This window comes from Ambystoma mexicanum, chromosome 10 (assembly GCF_040938575.1).
Source record: "Ambystoma mexicanum isolate Mex_15411 chromosome 10, UKY_AmexF1_1, whole genome shotgun sequence".
Taxonomy (NCBI): domain Eukaryota; kingdom Metazoa; phylum Chordata; class Amphibia; order Caudata; family Ambystomatidae; genus Ambystoma; species Ambystoma mexicanum.
In genome coordinates, this window is record NC_090932.1 from 646,330,677 (window position 1) to 646,355,635 (window position 24,959).

At 46.5% G+C, this 24,959-nt stretch overlaps 1 protein-coding gene across 4 annotated transcripts in view; it reads left to right on the forward strand.

Annotated features, from left to right (window-relative positions):
- LOC138491614 (nuclear body protein SP140-like) overlaps positions 1-24,959 on the forward strand; it is a 3,009,150-nt gene that overhangs the window by 2,628,514 nt on the left and 355,677 nt on the right. For all 4 annotated transcript variants that reach the window (XM_069618235.1, XM_069618234.1, XM_069618232.1 and 1 more), the window contains 2 exons: positions 2,736-2,885; positions 17,071-17,245. In XM_069618235.1, the coding sequence (XP_069474336.1) occupies positions 2,736-2,885; positions 17,071-17,245 (325 nt within the window). The remainder of the gene's footprint in view (positions 1-2,735; positions 2,886-17,070; positions 17,246-24,959) is intronic.

Consider the following 24,959-nt stretch of genomic DNA (forward strand, 5'->3'; position numbering starts at 1 on the left):
GGAGTGAAAGCGAAAACTGAGTGACCTGTCTCCTTGACGCTGCGTGATCAGGCCCAGGGCCTCCAGCAATGGCGCAGCACCGTCACACACACTACAGGGGGTTGCCGAAGTAGAATACAACAAGCACCTTCCCCACAGAGATTGCTGCTGCCCGGTGATGGTACTTTTATTGTTGAATGGTAAGCATCCTTGTTCTTGAAAACGAGGAAAAGGGTCCTTTTAGATGTTCAAAACACTGAGGTGGGGATCTATAAAATCAAGATAAAGGGTGCATATTTCTTTGAAATCTTATCTTTTATTTCTAAGCTGGTGCCGACACAAGTGTGAAATAGAGAATGCCAATGGCCCCTTTCCCTGACAAGTCACAGCTCACTGGGAAAGGGCCAGTAGCATTCCAAAGCCCCTCATTCTCTGTATACTTCACAGTAAATGCCTGCATCACATCAGCCTGATTTTTTTTGCTAGTCTGCAATGTGTCTAAATTGATGTATTCACACGTGCACGTTTTATTCAGAAGATGCTTGTGTGAAACAATTCTATGAGGGAAAACAAGTAGGGCAATAGAGATGACTGGTTGTCTTGTGCAGGTTAAAAAATGTCAAGCATGAGGGTGTTGTAATGGTTTTACGGACTCCTTGATTTTGGGAATACAGGGTGTTTAAAATGAATGTTGTCAAGAAATGCGGGTGTTTGAAATAAAGGTCGACAAGCATGGGTACAACTTTAGACTGGGTGCCACGGGGCAGCAGAGCCACTACACCAGCCAGACAGATATCAGGCCAGTTGCCCACCCAGTTTCCAGCCATCCACCACCAAGTTTACATGTGCCATGTTGAACCATCTGGGTTGGGGGCTGTTGGGACCATCAAACTAATTCCATAGGGCCACTGTCCCCCAAATAGTCCAAGGCCTTGTGGGCAGCAGGTCAGTGAGATGAGTCTTTTCATAATCTCTCTCTGTTCTACAGCTCATCTGAAATGGTGCACACTACCGTACTTGACATTGCCACAAGTGCGCAGTGGTCAGTGTGCGGGAAAAACTGTTACAATGCACGATTCCCATTCCCTGCGCACCTGGGCACTTCGCTCGTTTCTGAGCTCAGCGGCAGGGCCCTTGAGCTTTGCAACATGCCAGTGTGTGAAAGAGTTTAGCTGGTGAGTTTTATAGAAAAAGACTGGACGGTGCGACTCAGCTGGAGGACTGCATCACTCTTGCAGCACTGTGTATCATAGCACATTAGAGGAAGCCAAACGAAACGCATTGATTTCCGAAATTACAGAGGGCTCTAACAGCCTGCTTTATTTTCGTTTTCAGCCTGCCTCTGCAATCCTTCACCAGGGATTGCAGAGGCAGTGCCAGAGCTTGCAGGGAAGCCATCAGGGGTCGCAGCTGTGACCCCTAGCAACCCTCAAACGGCATCAATGCTCCCTTCCCTCTGATTACCTCAGGCATGTCACTCTTCCTCACTGCACCTCCACTGACTCCTCTGATGTTGCCTCATCTCTCCTTGACACTCTTTTCTATCCCTCTGTGCTTCAGCTTTCTGAGCCTCTCTTCCCATCCTCTTTCCCCACCTCGCCTTTGCCGCAGCTCTCCTGCCTCTCTCCAGCCGAAGATGCTGTGCACAATGGCGTAGCCACTCACCCCACAATTTTAGATTTGGGTATAAGGTGGTGCTTTAGCACCATGGATAAACCGAAACTAATCCGTTGTAATACAGCTAGGGGGAAATGGCATATGAGGGACGACACAATGCATGTAGGTGTTGTTTGGTTATTCACCCACCCATTGATTGCCCATGGCAATGCTAATCCCTATGACCATTCCCACCCCCTTCCTGTCCCTCCACACCCAAACCACGCCCTCCCGGGATCTCTTTGAGCTACCTTCATCAAGCCTTCATCAAGCCTTAACATACTCAAAGTGCATGCCAGGGTTTTTTTAAAAAGCAGTTTTCTGAGACCTGGTGGTTTAATTAATGCTTGTACACGTGCGAAAGGTGCAATAAAAATGTCTTAACCAGGTCTGCCTTTAGCCACTTGACTTATAAGCAGTATAGGTGTCCTTCGCTGAAGTCCTGTTAAAAACAAGCATTAGCAAAGCCAAGAGTTTCGACTTGGATGGGCATTTGCCATGCACTACTTTCATATGCCCAGGTAAGTGCACCATTTTCAAGGTGCTACAATTAATGGCCAGTTAGTACCATTATGGCAATGCCTGCAAATGCCTTTCCCATATCTGCACAAAAGCCAAAACTGTTGCCAATGCTTGTTTTGCATACTTCTGAGACATTTTGCCAGAACTGATGGGTGCTAAAGCGATAATGCGTTCCAGCCATTATGAACCTTTGTGGTAATGGCCATCACCCATCCCTAATGCCTTCGCTTTGATGGCGAGCCGAGAACAGCATTATCTCCTCAATAACAACTTGGGTAGGAGATTTGAGAGATGAGAATTGGATGTGCGGTTCAGATAAGTAGTTCTTCTGGGATTGGGTAGAGAAGCTGATGGAGGGGTCAGGCTTGCATACATTTTGGGTGTACGATGCAGGGGTACATGCTTCCGGAGAAGATGGTAACATTCTTGCAGTAATACGGGATGGTAAGGGTGATGGCTGTGGGTGAGGGTGACTATTGGGATGCTCTGAAGATGCAGATCTTGGGTGAATGGGCTGAGTGTACAGATAATGGAAATCTTGTCAGAACCTCTGTTTTAATGCACTGCTTCTCTGTAAGATGTCTGGCACTGACAGACCTCAAGATGATGGAGACCTGCGACACCTATTGAAGCTTCACCGTACAGAGATCTCCATGGCTGTGGATGAGACCTTCCCACTACTACACGGGCTCGCAGACCATGACATTGTCACAGATGAGATGTTCCAAGTGAGTAGAGAATTTGAGGTGCTACTCCTTGTTGTAGTCTTTTGTAGCTGTGGTGTGTGAACGTGAATAACAATTAACACAGTTTGCAAAATCCTGATTCACAACTTCAGAATCCAGAATTTTGAATGTTCAAACGCTACGGCTCCCATAGCAACGCTCGAGTCGCGTTTTTCTGTGCACTTGCCCGCCTAACGTGTATGTTACTGTTAGTACGATTCCGAGGAGAAGGACTCTGTATTTATATCGGGATTCACACGATCTTACAGGTCTGCTCCTTTCGTTCGTATTCACACGAATGCACTTGAGGAGCACACATAGCCTCCATAGCAATGCCGCCTTCGGCAGACATCTGATTTTGACGTTTCCACAGACCATGGCGCGGCTCCGCCGTGTCCATGGTATCATTTTACACACTTTACCTCTCTCTTCATTTTTCCGTACCCACAATTAGCTTGTCCTCCTCTGTTTGGAGACTGCAATTTACATATGGGTCTTCTTTGGTCTGATTTTAGATATTCTATTGGCCACATTCCACCTCGGCCCTGTCCTTTGGGTTTTTAACCAGAAGACTGGGTCATTGATCGTACCCTTCACTCACGTATCAGCAAGGTTAGTGTTTTCTACCCATTCTACACTCTTAATGGATTCTAAAAAACCAAGACCTTGCACTGAATAGTTTTCTTTTTCTATTACCCTACAGGGTCCATGTAATTAATATTATTGTGAAATAGGAACAGTGAAAGTCTATACCCTGAAGATGGTTCTATGAACCGAAACGCGTCGGTCATCTTTTTGACACCCAAAAAAGGACTTTACCTGGAAGTTGATATTGATTGGATCTATTGATTATAGTTTTGTGAAGTGACCAACTGTCAGAGACGTGCGGCTGATTTACACAATGCCAGTGTTGTAAGGCATTCTCCATGTTCTAAAGGTTCTGTGTATTATATGTAACATGGACAAATATGTGCTCTATGTGTAAATCTGATCCTATCGCTTCTAATAACTTGTTGGACTTGAGAGATTAAAATCCAAGAGTTAACTCTATAATCTAGGTTCTGATTTATCTATACATTCTACACTGATGTTTTAAATGTTATGTTTTTTGCTAATGTGAAATTGCAATTAACCATTCGAATCAAGTATAGAAGATAACAAGGTACGCTTGTACCCAAATACTCACCGGAACGGCGCAAATCCAGTTGAGAAACATTTATCTGTGTATAGGGATTAATTTCCCCCTTGGAGTGCATTTGGGCTTGCTGTGTAGCAATACACAGTGTGGTTCTGCTCGATTTATTCTGTCCCAAGTGGCCTTGTGATGTATGCCCGCCTGCACCTGAAATACTTTGTATATTGTTCTCTAATCCTTGTTGATACACATCCCCCCGCAATTTATTTGTTCTCTAAAATTGTAATTGATTACTTAAACCGACCTGTGAACCCCTATACCTCACTTCTCTTACCTATCATCCCTGCCTGACTGTCTCTTCCCTGCCCTTCATCTCACAAAGAAGCAAGACTACACTCAAAGTTTTACTAGACTAAGATGGCTATTGCTGTAGTGAAATGCTTGACTCCATTTGGCTTAGCCCCGTTTAGGGTTCATTTTAATGTAGAAAGTGACATTGAAGGAGGGGCAAAAAAGCATTTGTATAACTGGGGTCTTTTGGAAGGGAGTAGAAGTGATTTAGCTCTTGCGTGGTGGGTATAGGTGTAAATAATGTCCAGATGTTTGTGTCTGGAGTACCTTTGTTAAAAGCTACTGCGTCACCCAATATAGAATGGACTGACCTTTACAGACAAATGGAATATTTAAAAATGAACAATCCCTAAATGATCCTTAGGAAAGGAGGAATTGTATGGCGTCAAACTCTAGCCCCAATTTTGAAAGGGGGCGCTACCTGTGAGGGAGAGTGTGTTGTAGTTGTGCTCGCCGTATGAGCTTCAAGGGCCTGATTTTATGTCAGGTACTACACATACTTTGACAAGGAGTCCCAGTGAGGCATGAAAGGCATTTTGAGCCATTGCATATATTTCACTTTTGGGGTGGAGGTGGAGCACAATTCATGCAATGGCCATTGCCGGTTGCACTGCCCTTCTCAGTTGCATGGCAGCAATGCAAAAGCATCATTGTTACAAGCTTTGTCTAAAAAAACTGCAAAGTTGACCTATTTTGAGGTGTGGTCCCGTTGTGGGCGCCATATCACCGTGCCACCTATGTTCACAATCTATGTCTGGAGATGTCGGATAGAGTAGTTCCTCTTTAGTTGTACATGTATTTAGGAATATCCCCCTGCGAGGGCTTACAGAATAATAGACACACTTAAAAATGTACAACGTCAAATGTTTAAGAGGAACAATCCCGAGCTAACCGGTGTCGGGTGAGTAGTTATTTCTTGCTTATCATTTATCTCTCTGAATGTACTTTACGGCACATAAGCATCTGCGGTGCTGGATACCACATCAGCGGCTGATAGAGGCAGTAGGTTTGCTGCGCATTCATTTCAAATTTGTTTTGATTCAGTTAATTTCTAAATTGCTCCCACGCTTTAACCCACATGTACAGCGCTGCTGCTTAATAACACCACCGGCTCTGGGAACTAGCATTACCTTTGGACAGTACTCAAATGCACGCAGTTAGGTGCTTCACGTCAGATAGTCACAATGCAGGGACACCATTTGGTGTATAATATATATTGTATGTATATTTGTTCTATATAAAGCGGAAGCGCTATATAATAACACATCATTATAATTTGGCCTTGGACGTCTGCTTGAATTCACAGTAATTGGGTAACATGGACCGATACACACTGATATTAATGATACATATGGTGATCCATTCTTGTATGAAATGTCACATTACTGTGATATCGTAACCATATTTTTCATAGTGTACTTAGGAACAATGCTATGTGATGCCACTTCCTGTTTTGTCATGGGGTGAAAGGTCGTGTTCCATCGCTTCCCGTGATGTCACTTTGGGGTAGGGTCAAATGCCATCACTTCCTGTGATGTCATCAGAGGTCAACGTCGTATGATGTCACTTCCACTACTCCTGCCATTTTGGTGAAATAACATCCCTGTCACAATGCCATCATATAAATGCGTTTGGGGCACTGTACACACTGTACCTGCGGAAGCCTAAGGTCCGACAAACGCAGGGCCCCATTGTTCTGTAGCAGTATATTTTTGCGCTGCTCTAGCTGCCGTATGAGTGCAGTTCACTCTGTTGTGTATAGGCGCGTTATAAATGTCATATCATATCACATCATATCATAACGTGACACCCGAGTTATGGTTCTACAGGTATTATTGCTGTAAAGAGGATGGGCTGGAATTAGCTATGTATGGGACCTTGGGATGTATTATAAACCAATAGGACTTTGAGGTGCAAGTTGCTAGGGGAAACAATAGTGCCAGCGAGATACTCCTTCCAGGTATCCTGCAATGACTAGTTTCCCTGTCAGTCTCAAGGTTATAGTGGCCAGCACGCCTCTTGGTTTAGCTCTCAGTCTCAGAGATATAGTGCACAACACACTTCTTCCTTTCTCAGTCAGGGTTATAGCAACCTGCACTCTCTGCTTCTATGGATGTAGCACCAAGCTCACGCCTAACGCTGCATCCAGAGGTATAAATCCCAGCTCGATATGCCTCCAGGGACATGCAGTAGCAGCCTGCGCACTCTGCAGCTCCATCTTTCACATGATGCCTCCAGGGACATGCAGTAGCAGCTTGCGCACCCTGCAGCTCCATCTTTCACAACACATGATGCCTCCAGGGACATGCAGTAGCAGCCTGAGCACTCTGCAGCTCCATCTTTCACATGATGCCTCCAGGGACATGCAGTAGCAGCCTGCGCACTCTGCAGCTCCATCTTTCACATGATGCCTCCAGGGACATGCAGTAGCAGCCAGCTCACTCTGCAGCTCCTTCTTTCACATGATGCCTCCAGGGACATGCAGTAGCAGCCTGCGCACCCTGCAGCTCCATCTTTCACAACACATGATACCTCCAGGGACATGCAGTAGCAGCCTGCGCACTCTGCAGCTCCATCTTTCACATGATGCCGCCAGTGACATGCAGTAGCAGCCTGTGCACTCTGCAGCTCCATCTTTCACATGATGCCTCCAGGGACATGCAGTAGCAGCCTGCGCACTCTGCAGCTCCATCTTTCATATGATGCCTCCAGGGACATGCAGTAGCAGCCTGCGCACCCTGCAGCTCAATCTTTCACAACACATGATGCCTCCAGGGACATGCAGTAGCAGCCTGCGCACTCTGCAGCTCCATCTTTCACATGATGCCTCCAGTGACATGCAGTAGCAGCCTGCGCACTCTGCAGCTCCATCTTTCACATGATGCCTCCAGTGACATGCAGTAGCAGCCTGCGCACTGTGCAGCTCCATCTTTCACATGATGCCTCCAGGGACATGCAGTAGCAGCCTGCTCACTCTGCAGCTCCTTCTTTCACATGATGCCTCCAGGGACATGCAGTAGCAGCCTGCGCACCCTGCAGCTCCATCTTTCACAACACATGATGCCTCCAGGGACATGCAGTAGCAGCCTGCGCACTCTGCAGCTCCATCTTTCACATGATGCCTCCAGGGACATGCAGTAGCAGCCTGCGCACTCTGCAGCTCCATCTTTCACATGATGCCTCCAGGGACATGCAGTAGCAGCCTGCTCACTCTGCAGCTCCTTCTTTCACATGATGCCTCCAGGGACATGCAGTAGCAGCCTGCGCACCCTGCAGCTCCATCTTTCACAACACATGATGCCTCCAGGGACATGCAGTAGCAGCCTGCGCACTCTGCAGCTCCATCTTTCACATGATGCCTCCAGTGACATGCAGTAGCAGCCTGCGCACTCTACAGCTCCTTCTTTCACATGATGCCTCCAGGGACATGCAGTAGCAGCCTGCGCACCCTGCAGCTCCATCTTTCACAACACATGATGCCTCCAGGGACATGCAGTAGCAGCCTGCGCACTCTGCAGCTCCATCTTTCACATGATGCCTCCAGGGACATGCAGTAGCAGCCTGCGCACTCTGCAGCTCCATCTTTCACATGATACCTCCAGGGACATGCAGTAGCAGCCTGCGCACTCTGCAGCTCCATCTTTCACATGATGCCTCCAGGGACATGCAGTAGCAGCCTGCTCACTCTGCAGCTCCTTCTTTCACATGATGCCTCCAGGGACATGCAGTAGCAGCCTGCGCACCCTGCAGCTCCATCTTTCACAACACATGATGCCTCCAGTGACATGCAGTAGCAGCCTGCGCACTCTGCAGCTCCATCTTTCACATGATGCCTCCAGTGACATGCAGTAGCAGCCTGCGCACTCTGCAGCTCCATCTTTCACATGATGCCTTCAGGGATATAGCACCCATTATGCCATGTACCGAGGGGTTCAATACTTAGCTTGCAAGCAGCCCTCACACTGTGTCTTCAGGAATATTGCTCACTCTGCCTCAAGGTGTATAGCACCCAGCTTGCTATGCAGATTGAACTGTACCTTCAGGGATATAACAACCGCTCATTCTGCCTCCCAGGATTTTAAACTCCGCTTTCTCTGCATCAGGGATATAGCGCCCAGTGCGTTATGCACGGTACTTTCAGGGGTATAGTGTTGGTTCTCTCTGCTGCCAGGTATATAGCGGTCATCTCACTATGCAGCTTGCAGAATACCTTCAGGGATAAAGCTCCTGTTCACGCTGCCTCCAGGGATATAGGGCCCAGCTTGCTCTGCTCCAGGCATATTGCGCCCAGCTTGCCATGCACTATACTGTTAGGGATATAGCGCTGGTTCGCTCTGCCTCAAGGGATATAGCAGCCAGCTTGCTATGCAGCTTGCACTGTGCCTCCAGGGATATAGCAACCAGCTCGCAATGTAGCTTGCACAGTGCCTTCAGGGATATAGGATTATAGCCCCCAGCTTGCTTTGCCTACAGGGTTTTAACGCCCAGCACGCTATGCAGCTTGCATTTTGACTTCAGGCATATAACACCCAGTTAGTTTACAGCTTGCACTGTGCCATCAGCAATATAACACCCAACTTTCTGTACAGCTTGCACGGTGTCATCACTGTAAGGAAGGCATGGTATCAACAGTAAACACAGAATAAGTTCCTAAGAACTTATTCTGTGTTTATATGTTTCACAACTCATATGCCAGGGTTGAATGTTATCTCCTCTGCACCTTAAAAGCATGAAAGACACATTTGCCACTTATAAAATGATATAAGTTTAAATTCATAAAACTTCACCTCTAAAGACAGGTGTGCAAAGTGAGTACAATTGTTGGTTCTATGGTATCAAGAGTAAGACAGACACAAGTGACCACACTTCAAGGGTGTTTATTGAACTTTCACAAGGGTGTGATGAACACCTATCTAATCCTAAATCTAAAGATGGGAGCAGGCTGCGATCATCGAATAATAAAGAATGCAGTGTTAGTGGAATCTGGTCAACAAAAAAATGGCCTATACTAAAAAACCTATTCCCAATCCTTACTACTAATTTACAAATTAAGGTGCGGTAATGTTCATGAAAAAGAAAGAAGTGTTCACAAAATGATAAGTCAGGATGTTCGGCCCGTTAGCCTCCCTTCCCCACGTATTCAGCACAGGACAAGGCGGTTCACTCAAGCAAAGCACACACTCTGACTTCTGCAGCACGAGGATACAGTTCTATTTTCACAGTTCAAGATCACCTGTGTCCACGTTTCTTTTCTTCTTGCAAGTCTCTTGACTCAGGGGGCCTGGTGTACACCAAACAACAAGTAAACGTTCTTTTCCTTTTAATATTTCAATTTGGGTATTCACACTGGATCCCTCTGAGCCGGGCTCAGATCCCTTTCAAACCAAAAAGTTCAACATTGGATCCCCCTCTTCCGGGCTCAGATCCCTTTTAAACTATGTTCAGATAATCCTTTCTTGGGTGACTCACGGTTCACCCTGGATCCCCCTCAGCCGGGCTCGGATCCCTTTCATTCACTCAATTAGTCTCCCTCACTTGGGCTCGGACCAATTGGGGTCTGTTTCCCTTTTGGGCCTGGCATCTCCAAGTGCAGTGGTGCTCCAGACCCTGTCCTCCTTCCCCACTCACATGGTGTTTCTATCTCTAGTTGATTGGGGCTACCCTTCAACTCTCCACCACAGTGTTGCTGCTTCTCCTCCTGGCTAGTCCCCCTTTGCTTCTGTTGGTGTCCTCCAGGCAGCTCTGTCCTCTGGGCCCAGCTCCCCCAGACGCTTAGATTCTCCCTCTTTGGGGTCAGCAGTTCTATTATCCTGCCACACTTCCTGATCTTAGCTTCTGTTTCCTTTATTCGCAGACACCACAGTACATGTGTAGCCTCCCTTCCCAGCTCCACTTACTTGTGTTTTGCTCTTCCTTGTTCTTTTGACCTGTTCCTTTAGCCCTTGTGCTGCTCACCACTGTGCTCTTTGTCTCCTTGAGCTCCCATGTACTGTTGCCCACTTTAAGAGGGTGTAGGAAAGGGCGTCTCACTTCTTTTTCTGTGGGCGCTGTTCCATGGGATCTCCTCTCATTAGTGAGTTAATGTTTCTTTGTCTCTCGTTGGTGTGAGCACTGCTGATTCTGTTTCCCCCCGGGGATACCGGCTCCTCTATTTTGTCGCGTATTGCTGGTGTGGTTTGTCCCTCTGCATCTGCTTCTCTCGGAGCATTAGTATCCCTGGGCTAATGCAGTGTCTCCTCCCCAGACACCCTCGCTCTTTGGCATATGCTTTCTCCCACAGGGGATCTTTTCCCTCGTCGGGGGTGCTCGACCCCTTCCCCACTTCTCGCTGTATTGCCGTTGGTGGTGCTGCTCCTCTCCGGCTCCAGCTATGCGTACCTGTGCTGCAGGCTTTTGCAGCTCCCAGCGTCTTGCTCACGGGGGCTGACTGCTTCACCCGGGCACCTCGCCAGAGGAATCCACTTCCGGACTGGCTTCTCTAACTCCTCTGCTAGCCTCTGAGACGGCCGCGTGAATGGTTTCTGCAACTCCTCTGCTAGCCTTTGAGGCGGCTGCACACCTAACTGCTCCACGTTCTTTCCCTCGGTCCTGCATCATGGGGCCGTTCCTCTCCAGAGGATTCCCTCCACAGGCCTTGCGTACTCCTACGTACTCCTGCGCCTTAAGCATGCACCGGGCTCTCTCTGGGTGTCGTTCACAGCTTCAGCCTGACATTTGCGTTCTTTTTGCTATTTCAATCCTGCTTATTAATCACCTTTCTAAGTACTGGAGTGCACCTTCACTCCTCGGCGGCCATCTTGGAATCCTTCATTTTGTTTTAAGCACACGCTTGCCTCCAGTAGGTCTCTTAATGTTCCCTTTAGTAAAACACATTCTCCTAATTTGTTGTCTAATTCTACTCCTAAAATGCTGTGATTTGGGCTGGGCCTGCTGTCTTCTCATGCGATGGGGGATGCTGCCCTCCTATGTGGAATTCATGGAATTTCTAGCACCTGCTAGCAGTCATCCAAGTCATTGGCCCCCCTTGAATGAGTACTCATTCACGTAAAGGCCCATGGACGCCTCAGCGTGGGGGTAGTACAAGTTAAGTGGGACATACAGTTGGGTGTCCTCTTATCTGAGGGCTGGAGTTCCCATTTAGAGTGAGATCCTTTTTGTCTTACATTAGGGATCTTATGGAATTCCTGCTGGAACATTGGAAGATGCATTTGGAAAAAAAACTGTGCCACTGGAAAGATCTGGGTAAATTGAATAAGAGATCGTCACGTACTCAGGGTTGTACTCAGTGATGGGAGGTAGATGGATCAAAAAAGGTAGAAGGGTGCACATGGAGACAGGTAGTGAGGATGGAGACGACTTTAACGTTTTCAAACGATTGCGCGTGACTGTGGGAAAAATAACAATGGCAACAGAAGGGGCCAAATGGTGATTTCTGGTATGCTACTGATGGATATTGTAGGAAACTATCACGGAAATGAAAGCAGGGGGGGAAATATGGGGCCATGGGCGTTGGACCACCGTCTGATGCATGTTACCACTCTTTTAATGTTTGGGCACTGGCCAAATCTGCAAAAACGAACTCCATCAGGGTCTGTCAATGAATCAATATCAAACTAGTTGGAAGAAAGGGTAAGCCACAAAGAAAACTGCTGACGACCTGAGGGATACGCTTCCTCGCAACGTAGGCTGTGGGTGCCTCCTCGCAATTTAGGCTGCTTGTGCTCCCCTGCAACTTAGGCCGCATGCGTTCCCTTTCTACTTGGCCGCATGCACCCCTCCTTCTCTTAGTGGCTTCGCTCCTGTGCATCTTGGTTCATGCATTCCCTGCTGTCCCTTCTCTCTCCTCTCACCTTAGCTCCCTCCCTTGATCTATTGTGTACAGCTCTTGACGTTTTTGTTGCTCCATTGTTGTTGGCTGCATTCCTGTTGTGTACATTCTTACTTCTAGGTTCCTTTTGTGATTGACTTTGTGTGTACACCTCTGCTCTGATTTTGTGCTGTTCCCCACGGTTCTTGGTGTCACACCACACGGCCTGCCTCTTCCAATCTAGGTCCCCTGCTGTGCTCTGTGCTTTGTTGTTGGTTCTGTCCTTCTTCCCTTCTAGGTCCCCTGCTGCGCTGTGTGTTTTGTTGTTGGTGCTTAGTCTTTCTTCCCTACTAGGGCCTCTGCTGTGCTCTGTGTTTTGTTGTTGGTTCTTTGCATCGGCAATCTTTTTCTTCTAGGTTCCCTATTTTGCGCTGTACTTTGCTGTTGATTATGTATTGCATCTGCTTTCTCTGGTCCGTTGATTTTTGTCCATTGTGTGGCCTACTCATTTTGTGTCACCTCTTGCTGTCCCCCCCCCTCCTCTCGCCTGCCTGCTCCCCAGCGCTAACCCCTACCCCTCGCCTGCTTGGGCTCCCCCACACCCACCTCTTTTCCTCTCTGTCTCACCTATCTTCTCTAACTGCTTCTCTATCTACTATCCTATCCCTCTCACTAAGTCTGGCAGGAAGAAGCTCAAAAAGGACATCCTGGTCTCCAATCCAGACCTCCCTATTGCTGATACCTATACCAGTGCTTCCTCCAGACAGACCCTTACCGATATCCTCTTTGTTGTTCCCTCTCCCCAGGCCCTCTGCACAGGCGTGGCCTCTCATTTCATCACTTAAAACACAAGACATCCTGTCTACCCTCTCTTCCTCTACCTGCTCCTCCTCCACTCCTGGCCCACCTGTCGCCGTCTCTCCTCCTCATTTCTCCTCCTTTTCCTTGTTCACCCCAGACGATGTTAACACCCTTGCTCCAGCCTTGGGCAATTTCTGCAATCACTCTTTGCCATTGGAACCTTAACCTCCCCCTTAAGCACTCCCTTGTGCACCCCCTTCTCAAGAAGCCTTCTGCTGATCCCTCCTCTCCGGCTAACTATCGCTTGATCTCCATCACTCCTTTCCTGGCCAGAAGCAAGAAAACTGCTCTCCTGAACACCTGTGAAGACCTGCTTTCTAACCTTGACTCTAACCTTCCTTCTTTCCTCATTCTCCTCAATCTTTCTTCTGCTTTTGATATGGTCAAACATGCTATCCTGCTCAGTTGCCTCCGTAATATCATGGGTATCATTGACCAGGCACTGACCTGGCTTACCTCCTTTCTCACTGACCGACTCTCACAGGTCCAACTGGGACTTTCCACTCTTCTATTTCTCTCTCAACTTGTGGTGTTCACCAGGGGTCTAACCTTTCTCCCTGGCTTTTCAACCACTACCTGGCACCTCTTGCCCACTGCATCGCTACTTTCTGCTCCAACTTTCAGTGTTATGCGGATGACATCCAGCTCTCTTTCAGGCTCTCCTCAGCCACCTCTTCCCCTTCTCTCATACCAGACTGTATGGCCGCAGTTCAGGAATGGTGTATCGCTAATGATCTCTGGATTAATGCCAGTAAGACCAATATCCTCCTCATCGGAACCACAAGCCCTCTCCTTTATTCGCCCTCTCTGGCTGCCCACTCTGGGCCGTCTTCCTGCTCCTACCATTGAGGCTAAGAACCTTGGTGTCATCTTCGACTCCACCCTCTCCTTCTCTCCTTACATCTCTGATGTCTATATGAAGTCAAACTATCTGCTCCTCAGAGGAATTCTTACTTACCTCACTTTCCCACAGAAGCCCACTGTCTCAAGAGCTCTGGTCCTCTCTAGGCTGGATTACTTTAACAGCCTCTTTCTAAATCAGCCTGCCTCTACTCTCCGACCTCTACAACTTATCCAGAGCAGGACTGCAAGACTTGTCCTTGGCTTTAGGCCCAGGGATCGTATCTCTCCAGCTCTGAAATCTCTACAGTGGCTCACTGTGGTGGCAAGGGTCAAGTTCAAGACCCTTTGCATCTTCCACAAGGCTTTCAGGGGCCTGGGACTGCACTTCCTCCAACTCTCTCTTCCTAAACATCTCCCTTCTCGAGCTCTCCGCTCATCCACTTCCAACTCTCTGAGGGTCAGACGCTTTTCCAAGCAGAGAGTTGGGGGCAGATCTCTCTCTTCGGCTGGGGTTTCCCTCTGGAACAGCCTCTCTGCCTCTCTCAAACTTGAGCAGAACCACCTCCAGTTCCGGAAGCAATTCAAGACCTTCCCTTTCGTTTCTGCTTTCTCTCTTCCTCTCCCCTGCTGATGTCCCGACTGCTCCATGCACTGGTCACCTGGCTACACTCTAAACTCGGCCCCAGGGTCCTGCATGTCCAGTTGCCCTTGCTCTGCCCCAGGGCTCCCCCAGAACTCATGGTTTGTATCTGCAAACCTACAATCTCTTCTCTCTGCACTTCTGAGCCACCCACTGGCTGCACTTATTAAGTAACCTGCACGTCTCCCCTCACCCTGCCCCTCGGCACTTCTCCCCTCCCACTTCCCTGCACTTGTGTGATCTGAATGACACAAGGCCTAGTATGATCATTGTTTTTGTCTTCCCTCTGTTTCCCCCTCTTTGTCTTGTTGCGCCAAGAACCACTAATGTACAGGGGCGTTATAAATACTGTATCATATCAGTCTGCAGTTTTGAGATTCTATGGTGACCAGGATCTTGCATCTGGCCAGGGATGTTATAGAGGCCAACTAGGACTATTTGATTATGTTCAACCAGATAATACTGCTACCTAAGACTTGGGGTAGATAGGGGTGCCCTGTCCGCTTAAAGCACAGCAACAGACAGGGGGGTGGGGGAATTACAGATCAGTGCCTCCTTGGCCCTCCAGCCCTACATCTAGCTATTCTCTGGCTATAAAGGAGATTGTGCTCTAGAAAGAAGCCTTTCGTCTGATATGAAAATGTGTTAGCCCAGGCAAATGGCCTAGAACCAGACTGTTATCCTTGTATCCTCAGAGGAGAAAGTTCAAAGATGACATACTGGGCCTCATTACACGGTAGGCGGTGGACCAAGGTGCTATTAGCACCTTGGTCCATGCCGGTAAAATACCGGCACCGCCTTGGCGGAAAGGGGATTTACCGCCCCATTCCAAGGTTGGAGGGGCGGTAAATCCCCTTTCCGCCATTGCCCTTCCCCATTCCCATTTCTGCCCCATAGGGCTCTATGGAAATGGGGAAGGCGCTAATTACGGCACCGCAATTTTGCGGTGCCGTAATTAGCTCCGAGGTCCCTTAGCGGGTTGGATATTAACGCCTGCAAGAAGCAGGTGTTAAATCCTCCAACCCGCAAAGGGACCTCGTAGTACGGCGGTAAGGGTTAACGGTGACCGTTAACCCTTACCGCCGTCCGTGTAATGAGGCCCACTGTCTTTTATTTAGGAATGGGTGTCCCACAGCACATCTTAGCCTCAGAGATCAATCAAGGTTCCCATGTCTATAGCATAGTGGTCGTAGACGAGGGCAACGTTGTAGGGACAAGACCATTCTAAAGCTCATTGTCTTCCTAGATCAGCATAAGAGAAGCACAGTAATGCCTCTGTAAAGGGGCCTTGGGGCCACAGCTTGAAAGGAGGCATCCAGTGCAGTGTGTGGTAGAGAGATACTTGGCTGTGCTACTATTGCATATGTCATACCAAGGCTGCAATCTGCCATTGCTTCATCGTAATGTGAACACAGTTGAATTGTGTAACAAGCATCCCACAGAATGAATCGTGTAGCCAATGCTCATGTGTCCCCCTAGTTCGCCTCGAAATAACAGTATACTGTACTCGAGACCCACATTTGGGCCTACCACTATCACTTCTCGCCAGAAATAGCTGTTTTATCAACACATATCACTACTATTTTGACTCCATAATCTTCCCGCGATTAGGTCTATGGAAGTCACTCATTCGTTTTGTGTAATCAATATCCCTGACAACGCAGTCACAATCAAACCATAGAAATACAGTGAACGTAGGAGATCTTGCAATGCCCTCTGAGCTTCATTCGTCAGACCAACCAGATTATTAAATGTTCTGCCTATTGTGATAGGCCTGAGCTGGCATAATAGCTCTTGTTTATTTATTTATTTGAATTTGTATACAGCACGCCACACGCCCGCAGGCCTCAGGGCGCACACAAAACAATACAACACAAAAAGTGGGCTGTTTCCAACCAATACCCCATTTCTTAGCTTGTTTACTCATTTTGCAGTGTTCCTCCATGACGTACGTGCTGCACACATTTCCCTCTGTCCCCTTGGCACTTCTTTCCATGGCTGCATCCTCAATTTCGGGTGTTCCTCTTCATCACCCTCCTGCTACTGCCGACCAAAAGGTGGTTGTCACACTTTATCCATCAGTCCTCTTCCTTTTTCTTGCTCCCCCAGTTCCAGTAAATTTGTTGAAACTATGACAAGATCCCTAAAAAGGGTGGTTTTACATGTAAAACAATGTTGAAACAAAGATTGTTACTGTGCAGGTGAATTGATAATGGTATTACAGTTTCATCCAAGTACAGCAGTATTGCTAGTTTTTTTGCTGTCTGTGACCCTGCTTTTCAAGTCAGAAAGGTTAGATTGTAGTATAGCAGGAGTTAATGACTGCATGGTGAGCATTTGTATTGGTTGAGGAGGGGTCAGCATCAAAGACATGTTCCTTATGTCTTTCGAATCTGGTACGCCACTTACTTCACAGCAGCATTTCCTCTCTATTGCTCATACTGGATTGCAGTAGTCAACAGTTTTCAGATCGGCACCAAAAACACAGATAGGCTTGGTCTATAATTACAAGTTCTGATCACGTTGCATAATTGTGTTTCTCTCTTTGCAGGAGACACTGCATCTTAGCGCGCAAGATGGCTGCCATAAGGCTTTCCATGCGCTGCTGACCTGGCTCCTGGGCAAGGATCTGACCTTAATCAGTGGCTTCTGGCAGGTCCTCTTCAAGGAGTATAATCTGGAGCGCTACACCAAACTTCCTGCCATCCAAGACAGCTTCATTCAAGGTGAGCATGGAGAGCATATTACACTGCCCTGAAGGCTGGCAACCTGGTTATCACTGCATGTGCAAGGGTGTTGACAGTTGTTCTTGACGTCCACACTCCTGTGTGTAAAGGCCATCGGCAAGGACCAGCACAAAAAGGGAGTTTGTGAATGATGCTGAGGTGATGAGGTGGAAATTGTAATTGAGGAATGACACTCACATGTGAGGTGGGCAGTAAATAAGATGGAATGTTGCTGTCTGTTCTCTGATGTGATATGATTCATCAAGTGCAGAAATGGCGGTTGCAAAAGTCGATGTCCGCAGAGAAAATGCAAAGAAAATATCTGCTCGATTCAATCAAAATGAGGCTTTAATCTTAGTACAAAGATTTCATTTCTTTTTTATTTTTGGGTTAATTTATAACGCGCTTAATACCAACGCGTGGTTTCTAAGCGCAGGATCGGGATTCAAACCTGTGTTGCGCCGCATGGTCTTGCTCCCAAGACAAACGCGTTTCTCCTGAGCTATCCTTACGAGAAACTAATCCTATAGAAAAAACGGAAATCGCCCTGATTTCTGAAATTCCACATGAGCAAAATGGAAATGTTTCTGTTTTAGCTAATACACAATATAAGAGTAAACAAGGGCTCCCCTTAGTTCCATCCTAAAAGATACATCTCATATTGAGCCTGAGACTTGAAATCTAGATCTGAATTTTGTATGTGCCAAATTGAATTAGACAATAGATATTGGTCTGACCTTTGCGATTGCTCCTAACTCAAGCCAAGCTCCAACTCCGAAAAACTAAAGGGTTGGGCAACACAGAATTAAATTGTACATCTATGCCGAACTGTCAGAATACGACCATATTGATCGTTATGGGTGAGGTGGAGACGGATGCTGCCCCTTCCAAGTTGGCAGACTGCAGTGACCACGGCCACCCATTCCAAAATGGTGTCTGTGTGGAACACGCACGCTGTGATGTCATCTAACTGGAACCACTGTTCCTGTGATCGATTCCCTTCAAAACAGCAACACAGCTGGTAAGTGTGAGAAACCTGAAGGTGCGTCCCTAGCTAGTCCCCGGTAACCTGTCATCCAGGTGGCCAGGACATGGCCATCGCTATTGGATCCAGTTCCTGGGGGTGGACCAGTGAGGGAGGATCACCTGGATGGAGAGTCCTTGGGGAGTGGGACACCGATGGGTGAGACACTGTATCACCCTTCCTTCAACACCTTTTCCCCATCCTACCACGTAGGATATTCCAAAACACTGCTCTCCTTTTCCAACACAAACATTTTAGCACAACACAAAAGACAACAGACTAACAGCGGAGCCATTTACCTGACATGTCCCAATACAAGGGTCAGGCAATTGACCAGAATCACACACACCTGACTGCCCTTTCCCTTCCCCACATGGATAAAAGGTGGAGCACAAGAGCACAAGACGAGCAAGGCAGACCACACGACGTGAGAGCTAACCCAGCACGGCAGTTCAAGAGGAGGAGGAAAGACGGCGCATACAGCAAGGGTGACAAGGAGAGAAGCAACCTTGCCCTTTCCGACTAAGGCCGGGGAAACCTCTGCAGAAAGAATTGTAAGACCGGGAACAATGGACAGCGTGTGTTGCAGCAGATATCTACGGTACACAAGACCAGCCTCCACTGATAACCAAGCTGGGGAAGGACGCTGGTCTCAGTGGTACCAACCTTCACTGCAAGGAAAAAGAAAGGCAAGCGGTTCAATCCAGCCGGTGAGACGAGTGGAGAATCGATAAGAAACCGAACTGTGTTGAACGAAAAGTAGCCAACGGCTAATTTGAACCTTGGAAGGCTTAAAGATACAATTGAGGAAAGAGGGGGGAAAACCAGCAACAGAAAAGGCCGGCACCACGTGGGTGCTCACGCAGGAAACTCTGGGCGATTACCCGATGGTAGAAACTACAGTAACCAGAGGCCCTTGGGAAGAGGCGAAAAGAGATCAAAGTGGTCATACAGGTGTCTATTAAAAGCCTCTGTATCGTCGAAAGTCTTTGACCTACAGATGATTGCAAAGCTAAGGGAAATGAATCCTGCTCGGTGCCATGAGCGCATGAACAGTGTGTTGTAAAAGTTGACAAGAGTGAACCTGGTAGTGGGAAGCCGACGGAAAGAGACAAAGCTTGAAGAATTGTTTGAAAAGACATTTTGAGTTGTGGGTTCAAGAAAAGCCATAGTGAACCCAAAAGGAGGGAGGCTGATGTTTGAAAGGGGTCCGAGCCCGAAGGAGGGAGCTCCAGGGGTGGAAAGTTACCACCCAAAGTTGATTGAAAAAGGAACTGTTCAGTTGAGTTGAGTTGTTGAATATGATTTGTGAAGGGTCTACCCCCGGAAGAACTTTGTGTGTGTTGGATACATCAGGCCTCGAAGGCAAGAGACTTTTTATTGAAAAGAGACTTGGCCATTGAAGAACCTCATAGCTAGTACAGAACTGTTGGCTCATGCAGGGAAAGCTCGAGCATGTGCTGTGCTCAGTAGACCAACGTTGTCCCATGCTCAAAACGAAGGGTGCAGATAAGAATCACCGCAATATTGAGTTGACTAAGGAGAAGATACACAATAATAGAAGAGCTGGTCTTGGAATTTGATCAAGGGAATCTGAAACTTTTTTCGCAAGACATTAGAATATTAATACATTTGTGACTGTGAAGAGTAATTCTTTGAAAACGACCGTTGGTCGAAAAACGTGTCTGCAAGATTTAACAGTCAAGCAAATAATAAAACTCTAATAATGATTGAATTTCTTTGTTAATTAACGGAATTTAAGGACACGCACAAAAACCTGAAAAGTGTACCCAATAGTGCAGAGGAGAAGAAAGAGAAAAGGGGAGATTTCTCTGTGAAACCAGCGCTGACTAAGAACTGTGCAAGGACCCTGGATAAAGCAAATCCAGAGCAACAAGGAAACCTAGAGACTTTCTGAAGAGAAGCTACTTTGACATAACACATACAGCATGTTGCATCCACCAGTGACCTTGCCAAGGTAGCTATCCTCAACATATCTCCCAATGACAGTATAATCCATGTGGGAACAATATCAGGAACAGAAGTTCACAGAGACAGACCTATAGTTCCTGAACACCAACCAATTTGGTATTTCATTAGGAGACGTACACTAAGGGACTGAGCATAACAAAAGCCGGACCCGTCAAACCCTGGTACTCATTCTACTTTACTCGTCTGCATAAAAGGGATTATTAACATGCCCTGAGCAAATCTGCATACAATTGCTGAAAGCACTGGAGTCGATAGGTATGGGCCCCGATACAGTAAGGGCGTAGGAGACACATAAAATTTGGGTGGGGACAGGGGACATCTTGGGGACTTTGCTTTTTTTTATTATTGTGTTTTAGTCAAAGAACTCGACTCGACTTTTCACAAAATTACCAAATTAAAATAGCAGTGCGTATTAAATTATATATATCATCACTGTATAAAAGAAGAAAAAGAAAAAAGAAAGCAGAACAAAATTAAGAAAAAGAAGAGCAGTATACAATACTTCAATTTGGCGTCTAACATCAGAAGGCTCAGTTTGCCTAAAAATGTTACCACTTCCGATGTCAAAATGCTTTCATGTCCTGAGCATAGCTGGTCCCAAAAAGATTGGGTGTCCAGCCACCATTCCTTGTCCACAAATCTCACAAACTTTACAACCCTCTTCTTTACAAGGCATTACACAGAAACAAGTAGTGAATACTGAAATGTGGGCTACTTATTTGCTGTGGTGAGCAGCAAAGAAAAAGGAAGTAGGAATAAATGCTACACATACAAGATGTTCTTTCAAGTGCACTTTAAAGTGTACTGTTTTTTTCCTATCGGAAAAACGTGGATATGTTAATGGTTAACATTAGCAGGGGTGGACTGCCCTACAGAGAAATCTGGAGATTTCCCAGTAGGCCTGTGCACCCTGGCCCTCTTTTGAGTAGTAACCTATTTTATTTGCACATTTTCTCATAGGAAAAGGGTTGGGCTTTCTGAAAGTGTGTAATATGGGGCCACTTTGAACAATATTTCCAGGGCGTCTTTTGGTTCCCAGTCCACCCCTGAATTAGTAAACCTCCAGTCTTGTCAAAGATTAATAACAAAAAAACTTGTTTTTTGGAAACATGTGTAACACTTGGACATGTTTGCTGAACTGGACGAAAGCATCCCTTTCCTAGTAAAGTGCATTGTTGTAATATTGAAGGTCAACATGATGATATACTGATATCGAATTCTCAAGTACTAAGGGTGTGTATGTTGGTCTTGAATTCCCGTGAGGAATCATTGCAGGTGTGGGGTACATTTACCAGCCCTAGCAGAAATTCCCTGCCTCACAAAACTGCTGTTCAACATACATCCAAAATCAGCTGTGCTTTTGTCTGCTCAGCACATGTGGGGCGAGAATTTGAACACAGTCACCCTAAGAATAGCTGCATGGTGTTTCCCTTCGCGTGAATCCAGAGAAAACAGCTTAAAGTTAGAATGGCTCTGCAGTGCTATTGTGTCATTTAAAGACTCAAGGCTGCGCAAGAAAATTACCTGCATTTAAGACGGCATTGTACTTGTGCTTCATTTCATTTAAACATCACAGAGTTTGCTACATTAAAACACAGCGCTGCCTGTGAATTTCATTCAAATGCCAGAAGATAATACCATCCTTCTCAGTATGGCATTGTTTTCCTTCATAAAGTCCAGGAAAAACAAAGAATTCTGTCTCAAGTCCACACAGCTTGGATTTGCTTTGAAATAAACCAGCACACGAGAATTACTACCAAGGAAAGTTAAAGCTTAGCTCTCTTTCTTGCCTCGTGTCAATTACCAATAAACTATTTGCAGCATATCTTTGTGTCCCGAAACTGACCATCTCTTTAAAAGCTTTTTTGAAGTTAATGCGAAGTAAACTGTGTGCGGCAAAAACCGCATTATGTGAAATAAACATGTAAGAAAATGAACACGTGTAAATCTGCTTTTGCGAAGCAGAAAACTGCTCTTTGAAAGCTAAATGTAAAATAATCATGTGGCTTGCACAGAAACACAATATAATATGTGGGTAGAAGGGCTGCAAAGTTATGTATTATGCTATTTTCCCCCCAAAAGGACTTCAACAGCCGGGCTGAGGCCCATACATTCCTGTCAAACCAGTTTGGTATCAAGGCTAATTTCCAACCTACCCGTGACTAAGGCTGCGAAGGCATGTGCTCTGTTCTCATTGCACTGACAGTGTGATAATTATGGTTTCTACCAGACTGACCGATAGGACTGCCATCAAACACAATGGAGATGACTGGGCCCTGTGTTTTGGGCCCGTAGGTGTGATTTTCTCTACATTCACCACAGTACCCACAGGAGGACTTCAACGGGGAGTCATGGAAACCCTTAGTCAAAGCTAACCTAGGAGGTAGACACTTTGGCTGGGGGTTGAAAAGACCGCCCACATTTGGGACAAATCCAGCCCATTTGATTTAAAGACCTTTTCATATTAAGACATTTCTCCCAATGCCCTGAATAAGCAGTAATGTTATATTATGCCTGCATTTTATGTGAGTTATGGACAAACCCAGAGACTAAGCACTTGTTCCTAGCACCTGGTGAACGGGAATGAAAAACAAAATGTATTTTGGTGTGAAGCATAAATGGCACAGACATTAAACTTGGGGGAAAATATGCCAAATATGTTTATGCATATGTGTAGCCATTTGCAGAATTGTAGATATTAAGTTTCTCCTGAAAAATGGCAAAATTGTGCCCAGGGACAAGGCAACATCACACAGACTTGGCGTTCGAACTGGCATATTCCTTGTGAAATATGGGATCTACCTATCTGATATATGGTGACTATTGTAAATATGAACTTGTATTACATGACTCTTTTTGTGAAAAATGAGGCTAGTGAGACAAAGGGAGTCATAAAATGCACACACCTAAGGTGAGTTCACTTCCTTTGAACCAATCAGCCCGGAGGGAGGAGGGCACCCCAATAGCCTGGCCTACCCCATTCAAGGGGTAAGTCCAGGGTATTTCCGCCCAGATTGTAAAATTCTCTGATGTCATTCTGGCTATATAAGGGGTAGACAGGGCGACACAGGGATGTTCAATATTCAAAATTCACCCTTCAAGATTCCAAGACTCCAGATCCAGGCAGAACCACCTATCCAGACCCAGGCTTACCCAATAATCCAGGGAGAAAGAATGAAAGGCAACTGATCCCCTTTAGGAGAATCGAGGGACCAGACCTTTCGTCCAGCTGACCCATGCCGCTGTCCAGTGACCAGACATTTTGCCCAGCTGACCCATCCCAGAGAGTCCAGCTGACCCAGTAACCAGATCTCTTGACCCCGCTGACCATGACAATAATCTTGGCCCCGCTGTCCAGAGACCTTGCTGGCTGTCCAAATTGGCCAACTCAAGTGCACCTTGTAAGTATCATATCACACAGTACCCCAAAACTGCAAATCCCATTCTGTTACCTTGCATCTTGTTCAAATCCTATCAAAATCACATAAAACCCTAATCATTTTCCAAATTGCTAGTATTCTCTGTTCACCCTTTCCCTCGAAGAATCTGTTTAATCTATATCTGTTAGCATATTTCTTTTCTATTTCCTTCAGTTACCTGTGTAAGTCCCTAGTATCATTTGGAATAAATTAATTAATTCCCCATTGAAAATTCACGTTCATTATTGTTGCCCTTTGAAAGGAAAGATTTTGTCGAGTGTTTTTACTAATTATAGCCTTAAAATATAGTTTCAGTAGAACTAATCATTGTGCTAACAAAACAAATTTTGCCGGTGTCATTTGCTTTTCTTTAAAATTCCGATTTGTATTTCCCATAATAAAACCCATATTTTCATCCTAGAAAGAGTCATCCCTTCCCCTCAGTATCCTCTCTGTTCTGTGTCTTGACTGGGCCTATACCGTATCTTCAAAGGTGATGTGTAACACACGGCTGGCTCTTTGGGCTGGACCTCTGTGCACTGTATGTCTGACTCGAAGGGTAAGGTGTCTGCAGATAGAAAATATGGGATTAATGAACTGGGTTATTGAATGTCTCTCTCTTCTTCCCTTTCTCTTCTCCTGTAGAACCCCAAAGGTTAACACGCTCACCTTAGGTAAGTGAACGCCGTGCTCTCCATCTGCTTCGGGGCAGGGTGCTGTAACCAGTTTCTTCACTGGATAAGGGGAGCAGGCCTCTTGACTTCAGAGGACTGCTGTCCGTCGTTTACTACATGAACTGTAAGTTTCAAGTAATTCTAATGTCTTTAAAAGTCTTTAGTAATGATGTCTCTTGTTTTGCAGGGTTCCGGCGATGGCGGATGACGGGCGGAAGTGAGTTGAAGATGGAGCCCGTGTGATGAATAGAAGCGCCTGGAAGCACGTAAGTAAGCGCTTGTTGCCTGCTTCACGATGCGCTCTAACTGTCTTTTTATTTTGCAGGTACAAGTTCGGAGCGGCTGCAGGGTGCCGGAATACCCACTGGGTTAGATGTGGAAAGGAGTATTGGCACGTGAGTATTAAAGTTCCCCAATGTCTTTAAACGCACCTTGTTTTGTCTTTCAGATGCGGGATGCAGCGCCGAAGGCCTCCGGAGCGTGCGAAGAGTTGGTAAGCTTTTGTCTTTCAGATGCCGGAATGCAGCGCGAGGCGTTGGTGACAGCCGATGGACCAGGTAAGTGAAGCGCTGTCACTGAAGACCGTAATGCTAACCTGTTCTTTC